General features: G+C 43.0%; 1 protein-coding gene across 1 annotated transcript in view; it reads right to left on the bottom strand.

Annotated features, from left to right (window-relative positions):
• The window catches only part of LOC309558475 (tryptase gamma-like), a gene marked incomplete at its 3' end in the record, with an annotated part of 28,924 nt that overhangs the window by 6,991 nt on the left and 3,734 nt on the right, over nt 1-18,199 (bottom strand). Inside the window, exons 2-6 of the mRNA XM_082261546.1 lie at nt 17,415-17,686; nt 7,600-7,757; nt 5,616-5,838; nt 2,219-2,411; nt 595-866 (exon numbers count right to left, since the gene is read on the bottom strand). Of these exons, the coding sequence (XP_082117672.1) occupies nt 595-866; nt 2,219-2,411; nt 5,616-5,838; nt 7,600-7,757; nt 17,415-17,686 (1,118 nt within the window). The remainder of the gene's footprint in view (nt 1-594; nt 867-2,218; nt 2,412-5,615; nt 5,839-7,599; nt 7,758-17,414; nt 17,687-18,199) is intronic.

Genomic DNA, 18,199 nt, shown 5'->3' on the forward strand with positions numbered 1-18,199 from the left:
CCATAGGAAAACCTCCATTATTGGCCCTTTGAAACCACATGACCAGAGTTCAGAGGTCAGGAAGCCCATTGTGGTAATTGGTTTCTATTGAAGCAAATGGTCAGATTAGTTCCCAAACTGCAAATGATTTGGGTTCAGGTTCAGCTTATGTTTGACCCAAACATGAAGCCCATTCCTACTCCTGAGCTTGTCATTGAAAAACATGGTGGTTTCTTTTAAATCCCCATGAAAGTTGCCTCAAAAGGACCCTCTCCGTGCTGTATGGTTTTTATTTATTTATTTTTTTTTTTGCTTTCCTAAATGTTCCCTATTGCAGTGTTCATCTTCCCATTCCCTTTTTGACAATAGCTTGCCTATTAGCCTTGAATATGGCCAGCATTTAGGATCAAGATTTACACTCCCCTCTTAGACTTCAATAGGATTCAATTAAAAGTTCGGGTTTCAAAACAGGACTTGATTAAACCCCTGCAAATCTAGCCCAGGTAGATTTGCCCATCATTAATTATCATGATTTATTGGATGTAAGTGACAGGTCTGGCTAACGTTTATTAAAAATGAGGGAAATCACTTTTGTTTATCATTTCATGGACTCACCTCCATAAGTTCTTGTTCCCCAGCCAGTCACCCAGCACTCCGTACCACAGGGGAAGGTGGTGAAGGAAGATGGCAGACAGATTGGCATGATGTACTGAGTATAGGTGACAGGTGTAGCCAGCCGCAGCAGGGCGATGTCCCCAGTGCTCCCAGTGCTTGTATATTGACCGTTGACGACAATAGTCCTTACATTGGCAGCAACTGTATGAGAGCTGATCAGATCCATCTGGTACATGCCCAAATATACTTTATAATTCGATAGCTGGATAGGACTGCAGAAAGAAAACAGAACATAACATGTATAAATGAGGATCCATCTGCTTCAGAAGGCAGTGCAATATCATTACTATCAATGACCTTCAGAATCTAATGAATGAAAGACAACTTGTTTATAATGTGTCCTCTATGAATGGACTGTATGTATACACACCCAATGGTAAGAACTCAGGCAAGATCATTAGAGTTTGCTGAGATGCTAAGTCGCAGTAATCTATATTATTTTTTTGTGGTAAAATCAGGGGCCTCGGCTTATACTTGGGTCGGCTTATACTCGAGTATATACGGTACTTTACTGGAATTGAGCTTTGATAAAGTTTCCTTTCTCTTTATGTAAATATATATTTTTTTTTATATTGTGTATATATCAGACCCATATGCGGTTTAAATACAATATTTTTGGGGTATTATTATGCCATTTGTTAAAAAAAAAAAATGTACTTTTTTGCTATTTGAAATAACTAGAAATAGTCCAGGGTCAGCAACAAATAAAACAAAAAGAATGTTAGTGAAGATATCAACAAACAAAGATTTAATTTGCAACCGGATTATCAGCAAGTAGGTGGCAGTACAGCAACAACAGGAAGATCCATAACTGAAGGTCAGGGTTTCAACAGAACAGAGAGACCAACAAAAGCAGAAGGACCGGATCCATGAACTGGTGATCAGGTTACGGGTACACAGGGCAGGCGCACAAAAACAGTAAAAGCTGCCAAACCTCTGTATGCAGAATGAAGCTGATGAGTGTCGCATCCTCATTTGATGAGGGGGGCAGGTGTAGGAATAGTTAAAGCAAAAGCTGCAGAACCACAACGAGATACAATAAATGAGCATGTGGCTTAGGATGAAGACTTCAAGACTTTAGGACTGCCAGAGACTTCAAATCTAGGCAGAGTTATGACATTGGCCCATTTATAATGGTGCTTAGACCTCCCCCTGCTGTCATGTAGACCTGGACCCTGCTTAGTTCTAGGCGGAGAAAAGTTCAAAGCACCCTTCATGATGTCCCAAGTGTGTTTCTAATATCCAAGTGGTAAACTTTGAGTTTAGGGTATTGTATGGGCTACTCTTTACCTCCGTCTATCTATCCATAGTGAATAAGCCTATGAAGTCAATTGCTGAATAAGGGGCCCAATATTAGCATTCATACAGGGACTCTTTGGTGATGTAAACCAATCAATAATAATCAATGGAGGCACACTTGGCACTTTTAAAGTGGACACTTTATAAAAGGTGAACACTGGATTAATAAACATGTCCATGACTGGATTTTAGAAACATTTCGAAAAGCAGAATGATTGGTGTCTGATGGAAGATTTGGTTTATAAAGGTAACATGTTATACTTACTAGTGGATGCAATGCGCTGCCGTCATAACCCACTCCTGTGAGATCAGGGAGCCTCCACATAAATATTCTTTATTTGATTCTGTATCTATAATAGCGACCTGCCAGGGCCACTCCCCATCCAAGGAACTTGTACCGCCAACTATCCGACTGGACACCAAGGGGGAACCGCACACTGAATAGTCTGCAGCAGATGAGACAAGCAAAAAAAAAAGTGTTTAGGTTATATAAAAATAATAATAATATAAACTGTATATACAGTATCTCACAAAAGTGAGTACACCCCTCACATTTTAGAAATATTTTATTATATCTTTTCATGTGACAACACAGATGAAATGACACTTTGCTACAATGTAAAGTAGTGAGTGTACAGCTTGTATAACAGTGTACATTTGCTGTCCCCTCAAAATAACTCAACACACAGCCATTAATGTCTAAACTGCTGACAGCAAAAGTGAGTACACCACTAAGTGACAATGTCCAAATTGGGCCCAAAGTGTCAATGTTTTGTGTGGCCACCATTATTTTCCAGCACTGCCTTAACTCCTTTGGGCATGGAGTTCACCAGAGCATCACAGGTTGCCACTGGAGTCCTCTTCCACTCCTCCATTGCAATATCACAGAGCTGGTGGATGTTAGAGACCTTGCGCTCCTCCACATTCTGTATGAGGATGCCCCACAGATGTTCAATAGGGTTTAGGTCTGGAGACATGCTTGGCAAGTCCATCACCTTTACCCTCAGCCTCTTTAGGAAGGCAGTGGTCATCTTGGAGGTGTGTTTGGGGTCGTTATCATGTTGGAATACTGCCCTGCGGCCCAGTCTGCGAAGGTAGGGGACCATGCTCTGCTTCAGTATGTCACAGTACATGTTGGCATTCATGGTTCCCTCAATGAACTGTAGCTCCCCAGTGCCGGCAGCACTCATGCAGCTCCAGACCATGACACTCCCACCACCATGCTTGACTGTAGGCAAGACACACTTGTCTTTGTACTCCTCACCTGGTTGCCACCAGAACAACTTAAAACACACTGAACCAAATAGGTTTATCTTGGTCTCATCAGACCACAGGACATGGTCCCAGTAATCCACGTCCTTACTTCAGCAAACTGTTTGCAGGCTTTGTTGTGCATTATCTTTAGAAGTGGCTTCCTTCTGGGATGACAGCCATGCAGACCAATTTGATGCAGTGTGCGGCGTATGGTCTGAGCACTAACAGGCTGACCCCCCCACCCCTTCAACCTCTGTAGCAATGCTGGCAGCACTCATGCGTCTATTTTACAAATACAACCTCTGGATATGACGCTGAGCACGTGCACTCAACTTCTTTGGTCGACCATGGCTAGGCCTGTTCTGAGTGGTCCTATTAAACCGCTTTATGGTCTTGGCCACCATGCTGCAGCTCAGTTTCAGAGCCTTGGCAATCTCCTTTTAGCTGAGGCCTTCTTTATGTAGAGCAATAATACTTTTTTTCAGATCTTCAGAGAGTTCTTTGCCATGAGGTGCCATGTTGAACTTCCAGTGACCAGTTTGAGAGAGCGAGAGTGATAACACCAAATTTAACACACCTTCCCCCCATTCACACCTGAGACCTTGTAACACTAATGAGTCGCATGACACCAGGGAGGGAAAAGGGCTAATTGTGCCCAATTTGGACATTTTCTCTTAGGGATGTACTCACTATTGTTGCCAGGGGTTTAGACATTAATGGCTGTGTGTTGAGTTATTTTGAGGGGACAGTAAATTTACACTGTTATACAAGCTGTACACTCACTACTTTACATTGTAGCCAAGTATCATTTCTTCAGTGTTGACACATGAAAAGATAGAATACAATATTTACAAACATGTGAGAGTTGTCCTCACTTTTGTGAGATACTGTATATACATATATATAATGAACAAAATTATAAACGCAACACTTTTGTTTTTGTCCCCATTTTTCATGAGCTGAACTCAAAGATCTAAGACTTTTTCTCTGTATATTTTTCTCAGATATTGTTCACAAATCTGTCTAAATCTGTGTTAGTGATCACTTCTTCTTTGCCGAGATAATCCATCCACCTCACAGGTGTGGCATATCAAGATGCTGATTAGACAGCATGATTATTGCACAGGTGTGCCTTAGGCTGGCCAAAATAAAAGGCCACTCTAAAATGTGCATTTTTATCACACAGCACAATGCCACAGACGTCACAAGTTTTGCGGGAGGGGGCAATTGGCATGCTGACTGCAAGAATGTCCACCAGAGCTGTTGCCCATGAATTGAATGTTCATTTCTCTACCATAAGCTGTCTCCAAAGGTGTTTCAGAGAATTTGGCTGTACATCAGACCGGCTTCACAAACGCAGACCACGTGTAACCACACCAGCCCAGGATCTCCACATCCAGCATCTTCATCTCCAAGATAGTCTGAGACCAGCCACCGAGACAGCTGCTGCAACAATCGGTTTGCATAACCAAAGAATTTTCTGCACAAACTGTCAGAAACCGTCTCAGGGAAGCTCATCTGCATACTCATCGTCCTCATCGGGGTCTCCACCTGACTGCAGTACGTTGTCGTAACTGACTTGATTGGGCAAATGCCTGTCTGGCACTTTGGAGAGGTGTTCTCTTCACATATGAATCCCGGGTTTTCTTAGATCTTTGAGTTCAGCTCATGAAAAAGGGGGGCAAAAACAAGTGTTGAATATATAATTTTAGTATTTTATATATATATATATATATATATATATATATATATATGTCACAGTTTTGAAGTGGTTTACCAGGGCCATGGCTGCAGCTGTTAGTACTGGTACGCTGAATATATTACATTTTTGTTCTTACCTTTGGCTAGCCTTTAAGAAGCACATTCCCCTCTATTTTCATAAAACTAGAATTCTTTTTTTTTTAGAAGGCAAAGTGGTTTGCCTGACAAGTCGCCCCAGTGTGAACCGGCTCTTACTAAAGAAGTATAGCATATTTACTTTGTAAAGTAGATTTTTTACTTAGCCTAACGAATGAAAGAAAGCTGTGCTGACTTCAATCCTCCAATCACATCCAACCATTTTTTTTTTTTATTCTTTCCACAGGGTTGGGTATTCTTTACAAAGTGAATGTCTTCTATTATTTAAATAAATCAAGCCCATTGTCTAGGTCAGCTGGGTTGGAAGCTTTCCATTATATTAGTTCCAGCACCATTATATTAGTTCCAGCAGAAAGAGTAGTTTGGACCAGGATCATCCAGTGATTATATGGAAGGCTGGGGGGGGGGGGGGGTCACTGCATTGTCTAGATCAGTTATGATGATGCATCATCCAGTTATTTGTGATGATAAAGTAACACTACCTATATAATGTTATTGTTGAAAATGGAACACTGGTGTATGAATAGACAGTGTCCCCTGACTGGAATTACCTGAGTTAGAGAGACTTCCTCCACATGTCATCGTTGGTGTAGGGATATTTGAGACATAATTGAATGCAACAGTCAAGTAGTTGCTGATCCAGGCTTGGTAGGAGGTCACCAGTGTGTATATCCCAGGGAAGTTGGGGTATGCGCAGCCTACTCCTGAACTCACAACTCCAACCTGGTACCATACACCCTGGACCTTACACACCAGAGGTCCTCCTGAGTCACCCTGTAAGACATCAATAATCATCAGCTGCACCAATGTCTATCTGTTCAAGATGAATCAAGAAAATGTTTGAGCCTTGACTTTTCCATGAATGTGTCATTAAAACTAGTTAAACACTCAGTAAATGGGTACGGAATTTGCACTGAACAAGAACTTTAAGAAGTTGCAACCAAGTCCATTTTGATTTGCTTAAAGCAAAGAAAAAAAAAAAGTAAAAAATCAGGACCTGCACAGGAAGAAGAGTTACACTCTTACCCACCCTTCCATACGTTCTTCTGTTTGCAGAGCAATGGACTTTTCATATCTAATATACTTATGGGTGTGTCACATGATTGGTCCCCTGACTGACTTTGTGGTTTCTCTAGCCAACTTCTACATCCCTACAGGGCACAGTAGCGATGGTCAGCAGATGGTACCTCAGTGCATGTCGGGGAACACAATGGTTGAATGTGAAGTTCCTACTTGACCTTTTTGAACTTTGTGATAGAGTCAAAGAAATAGGGCAGAGAGGGGAGAAATGGGGTGCGGGAGAATGATATGTAAATGGGAACTGGAACTTAGAGGATTTCTAACCCTTGTGTATATCATATGCTCGCTCTGTCGTTCTTTTAGCCGGCTTCTAAATCCCTACACAGCACAGTAGTGATGACCAGCAGATGGAACCATAGAGCATGGTGGGGGTCAAATTTGAAGATTCTTGTTGCTGGGCAGAACAAAGATTGGAGAAATGGACGGTGAAGGTCATGTGTTTTGACATTTTTGTACTTAGACAGTGTCAAAGAAATGTAGTGGGGGGGGGGGGGGGTAGAAGCATGTAAATAAGGAATGGCACATAGAGGGATTCTAACCCTTTTGTGCCTCATACTCATACATATACAGAGTAGGTTGGAGCTGAACTCAAGCTAAAACTATTTTAGTGTAAAAGGCCACCTAATTATAACATTTATGCAAGTGTAATAAATAATTCACAAAATGTTTGTAATATGTGTGTAATAGTCTCCTTGCTGTCTCCTTGTTGGTGAATGTTAACTCATAACATTTAATCCTAATAGAAAAATGGCTTAAGAACATTTGACCCTGAGAGTTCAGGAACAATCGACCAGTGGGGGAAACACTAAGGCCCCTTTCACACGGGAGTTCCGTATGTCTGTATATCATCCCATCCTTTTGCGGGTGATATACGGACATAATGAATGTCAATGGGATTGCGGATGTCAGCGGATGACCATCTGCTGACATCCGATTTGTGTCCTTTCAGTTCTGTTCCGTTTTTTGGAACGGAACAGAACCCTATTTTTCTTCCGTTAAAAAAACGGAACGGATGCAAAATCGGATGTCAGCGGTGTCACATAGACATACATTATGTCCATATATCATCCGCAAATGGATGGGATGATATATGGACATACGGACCTGATGACACAAGTGTCATCTGTGTCCGTAAAAAAAAAAAAAAAAAGTGCCGGAGCGGATCAAAATACGGTCCGCCCCGTATGAAAGGACCCTAAGTTGGAGACTTGTGCACTGTGTGCAGCCTATGGAAAATTTTGTGCAAAAGGTCGAATGAATAGATGTTTGGCGAAATGAACTTCCAGCCGCAGAGTGACATGAAATGTTTAGCAGTGGTATTATTACTACTGATAAATGTGACAGCTTCTTCCTTGTTGTTATTAGATAACAAAGCAGGCAAGAATAACTTGTTTTTTTTTTTTTAAAAATCTGGTGCTGGAATGAAAATGTTGGAATTTTCTTGGTGTCACTCACCTGACAGGAGTCCTTTCCCCCATCCTTGTATCCGGCACAGATCTGATCATACTGGATAGTGACGTCACCTCCTGCATTGGTATACATTTTTTGACATGTATTGCGGTCTATTAGGGGAACCATGACCTCCTGGAGGGTCCCATAGGACACTGCACTCCCTGGTGATAAAACACAGACAAGAAGATGAATAAAGGTCATTCTTGGTGGCAGGGGCTGACTGGCAACTTTCGGCCCAGGGGGCAAGTATAAACCAGAGGCCCATGGTGCAGCAACTCAGCCCCCCCCCCTCCACTCTCCCTCTTCCCGTCTCCTCCTGACCCCATTCCAGACTGAAGCTCCGCTCCAGGTACTCTCTACTTACCGAACCTGGGTTCCCGACCTGGCCAGCAGGAAGCAGTTGGGGGGAGCAAGGACAGTTCGGTTGGTGCTGGCCGGGGAAGGAGAGTCTCCAGTGGGGCATGGAACCGGCCTCTTCTCAGACACAGTTTTCACCATCCATGCTGGGGGGGAGGAGAGTGTCCAGTGGGGCATGGAATAGGCCTCTTCTCAGACACAGTTTTCACCATCCATGCTGGTGGGGAGGAGAGTGTCCAGTGGGGCATGGAACCGGCCTCTTCTCAGACGCAGTTTTCACCATCCATGCTGGGGGGGAGGAGAGTGTCCAGTGGGGCATGGAACCGGCCTCTTCTAAGACAAAGTTTATACCATCCATGCTGGGGGGGAGGCCTGCGCTCTGTTTTGGTCTTCAGCCCGCACTCAGTAGGTCAGCAGTGGGGACTTTTTACTTCTCTTCACCAGGAATCCTTTAGGCATGCCTGTGGCAGAAGCGGTGCAGCCTTTTTACAGGACATCAGAGTGGCCCAGGGGGCAATTGCCCTCCTGTCCCCTGGCCCAGTCCTCCCCTGCTTGGCAGGGCTATACATAGACTGATCACCTTAATGTTCTGTTCACACATGTGCCAGGGAGCTTGCCAGGGGTCTGCCCAGTAAGGGAACCACTCCAAGGAGAGTCAGTGGACAAAGGCCAGCACACACAGTGGGTGAGGAAGGGGGTGCCAAGATAGACCCTGAAGAGCAACTTAAAGTACTGTTCATCATTTAAAACCTTCACCTCAGTGGCAAAGTGAAGCAGCAGCCATGCCGCACACACCACAGATAAATGACCTCAAGTTGTGCATAGTTGCTAGTTGGAGTATCACACTCATCCCTTCTCCCATCCCAGTTCCAAAATAAAATACAAAAAAAACAAATCCCCTGGACTGTTTATTGAGTGAGCTGCGGACTTAAAGCTATAAGTTCAATTGACTGTTGCTATGGGTAACCCAGGGGAATCCAATCTAAGCAGCTCCCATGGGGGCAGCACTACACACATATATGAACCTAGCCTTAAATCTGAACTCTGGGCACAAAAAGTTCTTATAAATATATTCCTCAGTCACAACAAAGGATAATGATTCACTTTTTATACCAAATACCTTTTTTCGACTTGAGCTTTAAGCCCATCACTAGACTTCACCACATTGCCAGCATTGATTGGAGTTCTGGGTTGAAAATGTATTTAGGAGTAGTGATGGACGAACATCGGCCGGGGCGGATCGCGAACATCAGCTGCAAATTTTCTCAAAAGTCCGCGAACCGGCGAGTTTGCGGCGGGCCTCATTGACTTTAATGGGAGGTGAACTTTAAAAACCTTTAGGTCATATTTGCAGCCACAAAAGACGTACTAGCTGTGCACAAATAGTCCCAGCTCATGGACAATGTCATAACAGAAGTATTGCAATTGAAAAAGTTGCCCTAAATGTTTTATTTTTATATATATTTTTTTTTCATAAATCAGCCAGAACTGACAGCAGCCGGTAAATACATTGTCTAATACATATAGGGTCCATTCACACATCTGTGACAACCACAGGATACCTGGCCCTATAGTAAAGAGACTGTAATAGACCCTAAAACTATATTGGAGCACTTTAAATTACTTTTGTGGACATTGACAAAGCAATTTCTGTGTGACTGCAGCCAATCTCTAACTGCCCCTACAGCAACCACAGGATACCTCTCCCTAAGCTCTAAAGATACTAGACCTATACCGAAATACCAGCCCTGAATAGGACTTTTGTGGACATTGACAGAGCGATTTATGACTGCAGCCGATCTCTAACTGCCCCTAAAGCAACCACTGGATACCTGTCCCTAACCTGAAAAGAGACTGTAGAAGGCCTATACCAAAATACCAGCCCTGAAAAGGACTTTTGTGGATCTTCACAGGTCATCACACGTCTATATGTGTCTAGCAAACTCTCTCTGATGAGCACAGCAGACCTTTCCCTACACTGGCAGAAAGCGGAATGTGAAATGGCCGCCAGATCAGGTCTATTTATAGGGTAGGGGGACTGTCCATGTGCTGGAATGTTTCAATTGGCTGTCCCGTTCCACCTGACGGCTGTGTCATGGGTCAAAGTTCTTCTGAATGAAAAAGAAAATGGCGGCGCGGACATATTCGCGAACATCGGCAAAAGTCAAACTTTTTGCAAATTTGCGAACAAGCAAAATTCGCAGCGAACCGACCGTCGGGCGAACCGCAAGGCCATCTCTATTTAGGAGGGCAGGGGTCCTGTACCATGTGGTCAAAATTTTAAATCCACATTCCTGTGTTGCAACATTTAAGGAATCTTTATGTATAAAAGTAAAAATGGATTCCCATTTAGAATCTGAGAGCTGCATGTCAAGATTCTATGCCAAACACGAGGCACTAGAGCAGGGTTCTTCAAACTATGGCCCTCCAGTTGTTCAGGAACTACGATTCCCATCATGCTTAGTCTTGTCTGTGAATGTCAGAGTTTTACAATTCCTCATGGGATGCGTAGTTCCGCAACAGCTGGAGGGCCGTAGTTTGAGGATCCCTGCACTAGAGTAAGCTGGGAGGTCCCCAAATAATGATGAATATAATATAGAAAGAACATGTCTCTGAGGATTTGTCTTACAACAAAGAGATTCTAGTACTGTTAGAGGTCATATCCAGGAGTATGAAATATCGCACCTGGTTAAAAAATGCTTTATCTTTGTGTATGTCCACTATAGAATAGAGTGTGGGGCAAGTTCTGTATTAAGCATTTTTAAAGGTAGGAGTGAGCCCCTTCAAAAGAAATAGGAAGCTACAACATCCCTATGAGGCCAGATTTTAGAGAGGAAGTTGTCTTTTATGCCAGGGGAAAAGTCTGGATTGCCATAAACTGGGCTCAGTGGGCTAAGCCAAGGGTTTTTGGACCAATTTCTTTGCTGTGTAGTGGAAAACTTCCAATGTAGGGCCTATTAGAGGATGGGAGTTGGCGGGAGCTAGGATATGGCAAGGGTTAGTCCATGGCAGAGATCGCACGCAATGAGGAGTTATAGAATGTTCCAAAGTAACCCATTCCTTAACATTCTGGTGTATGTACCAATCTACTATGCGGGCTCAACGGGTTGCCCAATAATAGTGTAGAATCCCACCTTTTAGCTTCAGTAAGGTGGGAATATTTCACTCCCGCCATACGAAAGAGCAGACTTATCAAAAGGAAGCAAAGAAGGAAACAGGCAAATGGATGGGGATTGTTTGCATAGTGTATAAAAAGCAAGGAAGAATGGTCATTACTGCTCTGTGTAGTGGTATTGCACACAGGGGCGCTGATTCTTTTTTTCTCAGGTCCCCTGCAGGTGATCTTGGCTCTTCGTCTTCTTCATGTGTCCCCATAGCAAGCCATTTGCTATGGGGGCACACAGTGTCTGCTCACTCCTGAGCCATGTGTCTAGGGAGCCATGCTCTATAGCAGTGATGGCAACCTTGGCACCTAAGATGTTTTTGAACTACATTTCTCATGATGCTCAAGCACTGTGCAGTGTAGTTGAGCATCATGGGAAATGTAGTTCCAAAACATCTGGGGTGCCAAGGTTTGCCATCACTGCTGTATAGACACACACAGCAGTGATTAGCCCCACCCACCCCCACTTACTTCTCTCTACTTTTGATTTGACAGCAGCAGGAACCTCTCTTCCAGAGAAAGAGAGGGGAGAAGAGATGCAGCTGTGCACAGTGCATTATCTCTTCTCCCTTCTCTTCCCCTTCACACAGGGAAGGGGGAGGACAAAAAAATATAAAACACTTTTTACCTTAATGCAAAAAATGCATTAAAGTGATATTAAAGTCTTATTTTTTTGCTTAACCACTTAACCCCCGGAAGATTTTACCCCCTTCCTGACCAGGGCCTATTTTGCGATTCGGCACTGTGTGACTTTAACAGACAATTGCGCAGTCGTGCGACGCTGTACCCAAACCAATTTTGACGTATTTTTTTCCCCACAAACAGAGCTTTCTTTTGGTGGTATTTGATCACCTGTGCGATTTTTTGATCATGCGTTATAAACAAAAAAAGAGCGACAATTTTGCAAAAATAACAATATTTTTCACATTTTTTTATATGAAATTCCCCCCCAAAAAATGTAAAAATCTAATTTTTTTAACATTTTAGGCCAATTTGTTTTCTGCTATATATGTTTGGTAAAAAAAAAAAACGCAAAAAGCGTATTTTGATTGGTTTGCGCAAAAGTTATCGCGTTTACTAACTAAGGGAAAGATTTTTGTCATTTTTATTGTTTTATTGTTTATTGCTTTAGAATCACTTTAATGCATACTATACAGTATATTAAGGTAAATAACCTTCTGGGTGCAGTTGCCCCCCCCTCCCCTGTATACTTTACCTAAGCCCCATCTTGATCCAGCAATGTGCATGAGAGCAGTGGCTCTCCCAGGTCTCTCTCTCCTCGATGGCTCACACAGCAGCGGGAGCTATTTGCTCCTGCTGCTGTCAATTACATCCAGTGAACCAATGAGGAGAGAGTGGCACAGCTTGGGAGCGAGCCTGCTCGAGAGCCTCCATAGCAAGAGGCTTAGTTTTGGGGGCACTCTAAAAGGGGGAAGGGCCAGGACCCCCAGGGAGGAAATAAAAAGAAGAGGATTGGGGCTGCTCTGTGCAAAACTATTACACAGAGCAGCTAAGCATAAATACAACCTTTAGAATCACTTTAACCGCTTGCCGACTGCTCACAGTATATTTACTGTGGCAGTCAGCCCCTCACAGGCAGAGTGACGTAGGTCTACGTCGCTAGCCTGTGAGGCTCTGGGGAGCGAGCGCGTGCCGCCGGAGGCGCACTCCCACTCCCGCGTGGTCACGGACCCCCCCGCGCGTGTGACCGGCGGACATCGGGTCACTCGGCGATCGTCGGGGGAGAGGGAGAAAGTCAGGCGGCTTATGTAAACAAGCCACCTGTCATTCTCCCCGGTGTAGAAACACTGATCATACGGTTCTACAATGTAGGACTGTTGATCAGTGTTCCTACAGCTCAAGCCACAGCCAATCACAGTAAGAATCACGCCCCTAGGGACACACACAGCCCCTCCCTCTCAAATAAAGTTAACCCCTTCACTACCAGTGTATTTTTACAGTAACAGTGCATATGTATAGCACTGATTACTGTAGAAATGTCACTGGTAACCCCAAAAGTGTCAAAAATGTCAGTCAAGGGTCCGATCTGTCCACCGCAATGTCGCAGTACCGCAAAAAAAATCGCAGATCGCCGCCATTACTCGTTAAAAAAAAAAAAACAACAAAAATGACAAAAATCTTTTCCTTTGTTAGTAAACGTGATAACTTTTGCGCAAACCAATAAAAATACGCTTTTTGTGATTTTTTTTACCAAACATATGTAGCATAAAACAAATTGGCCGAAAATGTTAAAAAATTTTGATTTTTACATTTTTTTGGGGGGGAATTTCATATAAAAAATGTGAAAAATATTGTTATTTTTGCATAATTGTGGCTCTTTTTTTGTTTATAGCGCATGATCAAAAAATCGCACAGGTGATCAAATACCACCAAAAGAAAGCTCTGTTTGTGGGAAAAAAAGGACCTCAAATTCGTTTCAAATTCGACCGCGCAATTGTCCGTTAAAGTCACGCAGTGCCGAATCGCAAAATACCCCCTGGTCTTTTAGCAGCCAAATCCTCCGGGGCTTAAGTGGTTAAACACCTAAACCAAAAGTTATAAAAACACTAAACCTCACATCTTTTTCTTTTGTTTTGCCTTTTTGTTTTATAGCCTAACTGCACGTAAAAAAAAAGACAAATGAAATATAAAATAAAAAACAATAAAATACCAAAAAAAAAAAAGAAAGCTGCAATTCAATTTATTGTGGCACAATATAGAACTGGGTGTAGCACTGTTTAGCATCTGTAGTAAAACAGGAACAATATCTTCCTGCAAACACTCAGTATTTCCTATCTATTCCAGGTCTATCTGACACATGCTGACAAATAGCTACTGGAAACCCTAAATTTTATAGGGAAGGGGCTGGACCATAAGAAAACCCCCATTATTGGTCCTTTGAAACCACATGACCAGAGTTCAGAGGCCTGGAAGCGCAATGTGGTAATTGGTTGCTATTGCAGCAAATAGTTGGATTAGTTCGTGAACTACAAAGAAATTGGGTTCAGGGTAAGCTTATGTCTGACCCAAACCTGAAGCCTATCCCTACTCCAGAGCTTGTAATTGAAAAAAAATGGTGGTTCATTTTATCAAAAAAATTGTGTTTTTTTTTATACTTCCCTTAACTACTTTGCGACCGCCGCACGACTATATACGGCGGCGGTCAGCCCCTCCTGCGCAAAGCGACGTACCGATATGTCGCTCGCCCACGAGCCTCTTGGGGGCGAGTGCGCGCCGCCGGAGGTGCTCTCCTGCCCCCGCTCGTTCCCTGCCATCCCCGCGCGAGTGACCGGCGGCTCCGATGTCCGTCGGCCACTCGCGATCTCCCGCTGGAGAGGGAGAAAGGCAGGCGGCTGATGTAAACAAAGCCGCCTGTCATTCTCTCTGGTGTAACTGCAGAGATCATATGATCTTGCTATGTAGGATCGTATGTCTCTGTGGTTACATCACAAGCCACGCCCCTTTACAGTTAGAATCACGCCCCTAGGGACACATTTAACTCCGTGATCACTAATAAAGTTAACCCCTTCCCTGCCAGTGTCATTTTTACAGTAACAGTGCATATGTATAGCACTGATTACTGTAGTAATGTCACTGGTACCCCCAAAAGTGTCAAAAATGTCAGTCAAGGGTCCGATCTGTCCGCCGCAATGTCGCAGTCCCACAAAAAAAATTGCAGATTGCCTCCATTACTAGTTAAAAAAAAAAACAATAAAAATGACAAAAATCTTTCCCTTAGTTAGTAAACGCAATTTCTTTTGCGCAAACCAATCCAAACAAACTTATTGCGATTTTTTTTTTTAACCACAAATATGTAGCAAAAAACAAATTGGCCTAAAATGTTAAAAAAATTTGATTTTTACATTTTTTGGGGGGGAATTTCATATAAAAAAATGTGAAAAATATTGTTATTTTTTCAAAACTGTCGCTCTTTTTTTGTTTATAGCGCAAAAAGTAAACATCGCACAGGTGATCAAATACCACCAAAAGAAAGCTCTGTTTGTGGGAAAAAAAAGGACATCAATTTAATTTGGGTACAGAGTCGCACGACCACGCAATTGTCCCTTAAAGTCATGCAGTGCCGAATTGCAAAATAGGCCCTGGTCTTTGAGCAGCCAAATCCTCCGGGGCTTAAGTGGTTAAAGTAGCAGCGACCCTAGCACCCCCAAATACTTACCTGAGCCCCATCTCTATCCAGCAATGTCCAGGAGTGCATCAGCCATTCTGGACTTTCCCTCCTGATTGGCTGAGACACAGCAGCGGCACTATTGGATCCGCTGCTGTCAATCAAAGCCAGTTTGCCGATCAGGACAGAGAGGGGGCGGGGCCGAACGGCATGGAATGGAATGGACACACGGAGCTGCATCTAGTCTCAGGTGCTACCAAAGCAAGCTGCTTGATATAGGGAAACTCAACAGAAAGGAGGGGCCAGGAGAAAAAGGGACCCAAGAAGAGGAGGATCACACAGAGCCGTGTATAACATAAGTATAACATGTTTGTTATTTAGAAAAAAAAAAAGACAAAAGACTTTAGAATCACTTTAACCTGCCTAGCGGTATCCCCGAGCGTGACTCGGGGTGGATTTTCTATGCTGTTATCGGTATCCCCGAGTCACGCTTGGGGTAGATGTGCAGAGCGAGCAGCGGTGTTCCTTACCTTCTCCTGGTGATCCAGCGATGATCTCCCATTGCTGTGATCGCCACCGAGATCCCCGCCACTCGTCCGTCGGTGTGATGACTTCCTGGTTCCGTTCCCTGCAGCAGCAATGCTGCATGGGAGCAGAACTAGGGAGGGAAATTCAAACGTTGAACGTTGCACAAAACACAAACACATAACATTTATATTATATATATATATATATATATATATATATATATATACATATACATATATATATATAAACACATATATATATATATATATATATATATATATATATATATATATATATATACTGTATACACACACACACACATATATATAAAACGCATGAATTATAATCTAATCAATAATATAATTTTATTATATAATATAATATATATATATATATATATATATATATATATATATATATATATATATATATATATATATATATATTATATTATATATTATATAATAAAATTATATTATTGATTAGATTATAATTCATGCGTTTGTGTTTAAAATTTATCACATCTGGAATGTCTACTAGAGTCTTGTTTTGGTCAAGTTTGGTTTAAAGCGGAGTTCCACCCTTGGATTTTTTATTTTTTTTAAATACCCCCGGGACAGTCAGGGCTAGTGCATTCCACAATGGATAGCCTCTGATCTGTCCCGGGTTGCACTTACCTGTTAGGACAAATACTTACCTTGAAAACGTCTTGTCCAGCGCTGCCATCTCAGATGTGGGCAGCTTGAAGCCAGCGAGATCCTCTTCGGGGTCCTCTTCCGCCTTCTTCGGTCCCACGATGCTCTGCGCCGGCCCCGACGTCACTTCCGGGTCGCGCGCGTCCTCCCTCCACATGCCCAGAAGCTGTTTAGAAGGGGATGACGCGTGCGACCCGGAACTGACGTCGGGGCCGGTGCAGGCGCAATAATTCCTGGGAGCGATGACGTTCAGCTCCCAGGAATCATTGCAGAGCCAGGAAGTGACGATGGGCCGCGGCCGAGGAAGGAGGAAGAAGGAAGTAAGGTAAGTATATTTTCTTCGCTACGAGGTAAGTAAAAAAAAATAAATAATGCGATTATCCATTTCTTTTTTCAGGTGACCCGGAGCGAGAAGATGGAGGTAAGTATAAAATTAGGGTGGAACTCCACTTTAAGTCAGTAATTACTAAGAATTGTAGGCCTATAATACATAACGCCAAATTTCCATGCAAAAAATTGTACCGCTTTTGGTACAGAATTCCTGACATAATCATACCGCCAGGGAGGTTAAAGTTGCATTAAAAGGACCCTCTCCCCACAGAATGGTATTTTTTTGTCGTTTTTCTTTATTAAATGGCCCCAATGGCAGTGTCCACCTTCCCATGCCCTTTTTGACAACAGCTTTCCTATAAGTTTCCTATAAGCCTTGAACATGGCCAGAATTTGGTATCAAGATTTATCCCCCCCCCCCCCCAGACTTCAATAGGATTCAATGCTAAGTTCAGGTTTCATGTATTTCAAACAGGAGTTGATGAAGCCCATGCAAATCTAAATCAGGTAGATTTGCCCATCATTAATAAACATCATGTATTAGATGTAAGTGACAGGTTTGGATTACTTGGATTGAAAATGATTGAAATCACTTTTGCTTATCATTTCATGGACTCACCTCCATAATATCTTGCACCCCAGCCGGTGACCCAGCACTCCGTACCACAGGGGAAGGTGGTGTAAGAAGTTGGCAGACAGATTGGCATGATGTACTGAGTATAGGTGACAGGTGTGGCCAGCCGCAGCAGGGCGATGTCCCCAGGGCTCCCAGTGCTTGTATATTGACTATTGACGATGATAGTCCTTACATTGGCAACAACTGTATGAGAGCTGGTCACACCCAGCTGGTACAGGCCCAAATATACTTTATAATTTGATAGCTGGATAGGACTGCAGAAAGAAAACAGAACATAACTTGTATAAATGAGGATCCATCTGCTGCAGAAGGTATCAATACTATCAATGAACTTCAGAATTTATAACAATGGTGTAATAGAAAAATCTATAGATATAGATAAGCCCACAACACTAGCAGCGCTAATGAATATAGACAGTAATAAGCTTATACCACACTAAATGTCAGTCCTGCAAGAAAGGAATGATGACAAAGTCTCTGGGTGAGTCTAATCAAAATCCAGTGAGGCTCAGTCCAAGCATTGGGAAGGGTGTGAAGGATCTCTCAAACATCCACCAAAAATCCACCAATCACTGGTGCTCCCCCCTCTCTTTGGACACTCACCAGATACTAGAGCAAAACTCTCCCTTATACAATGAACCGATCCTCGAATGGTGTATCTCCAAACTCTTAGCCCCCGTTCACACTGGGGCGATCTGTCAGGCGACCTGGTCGCCTGACAGGTCGCCGTAGGTCGCCTTCCATAGAGAAGCTGCGGACCCGTTCTA

The sequence above is a fragment of the Pelophylax lessonae genome, assembly GCF_965119305.1.
Source record: "Pelophylax lessonae genome assembly, chromosome: 6".
In the NCBI taxonomy this organism is placed as follows: Eukaryota; Metazoa; Chordata; class Amphibia; order Anura; family Ranidae; genus Pelophylax; species Pelophylax lessonae.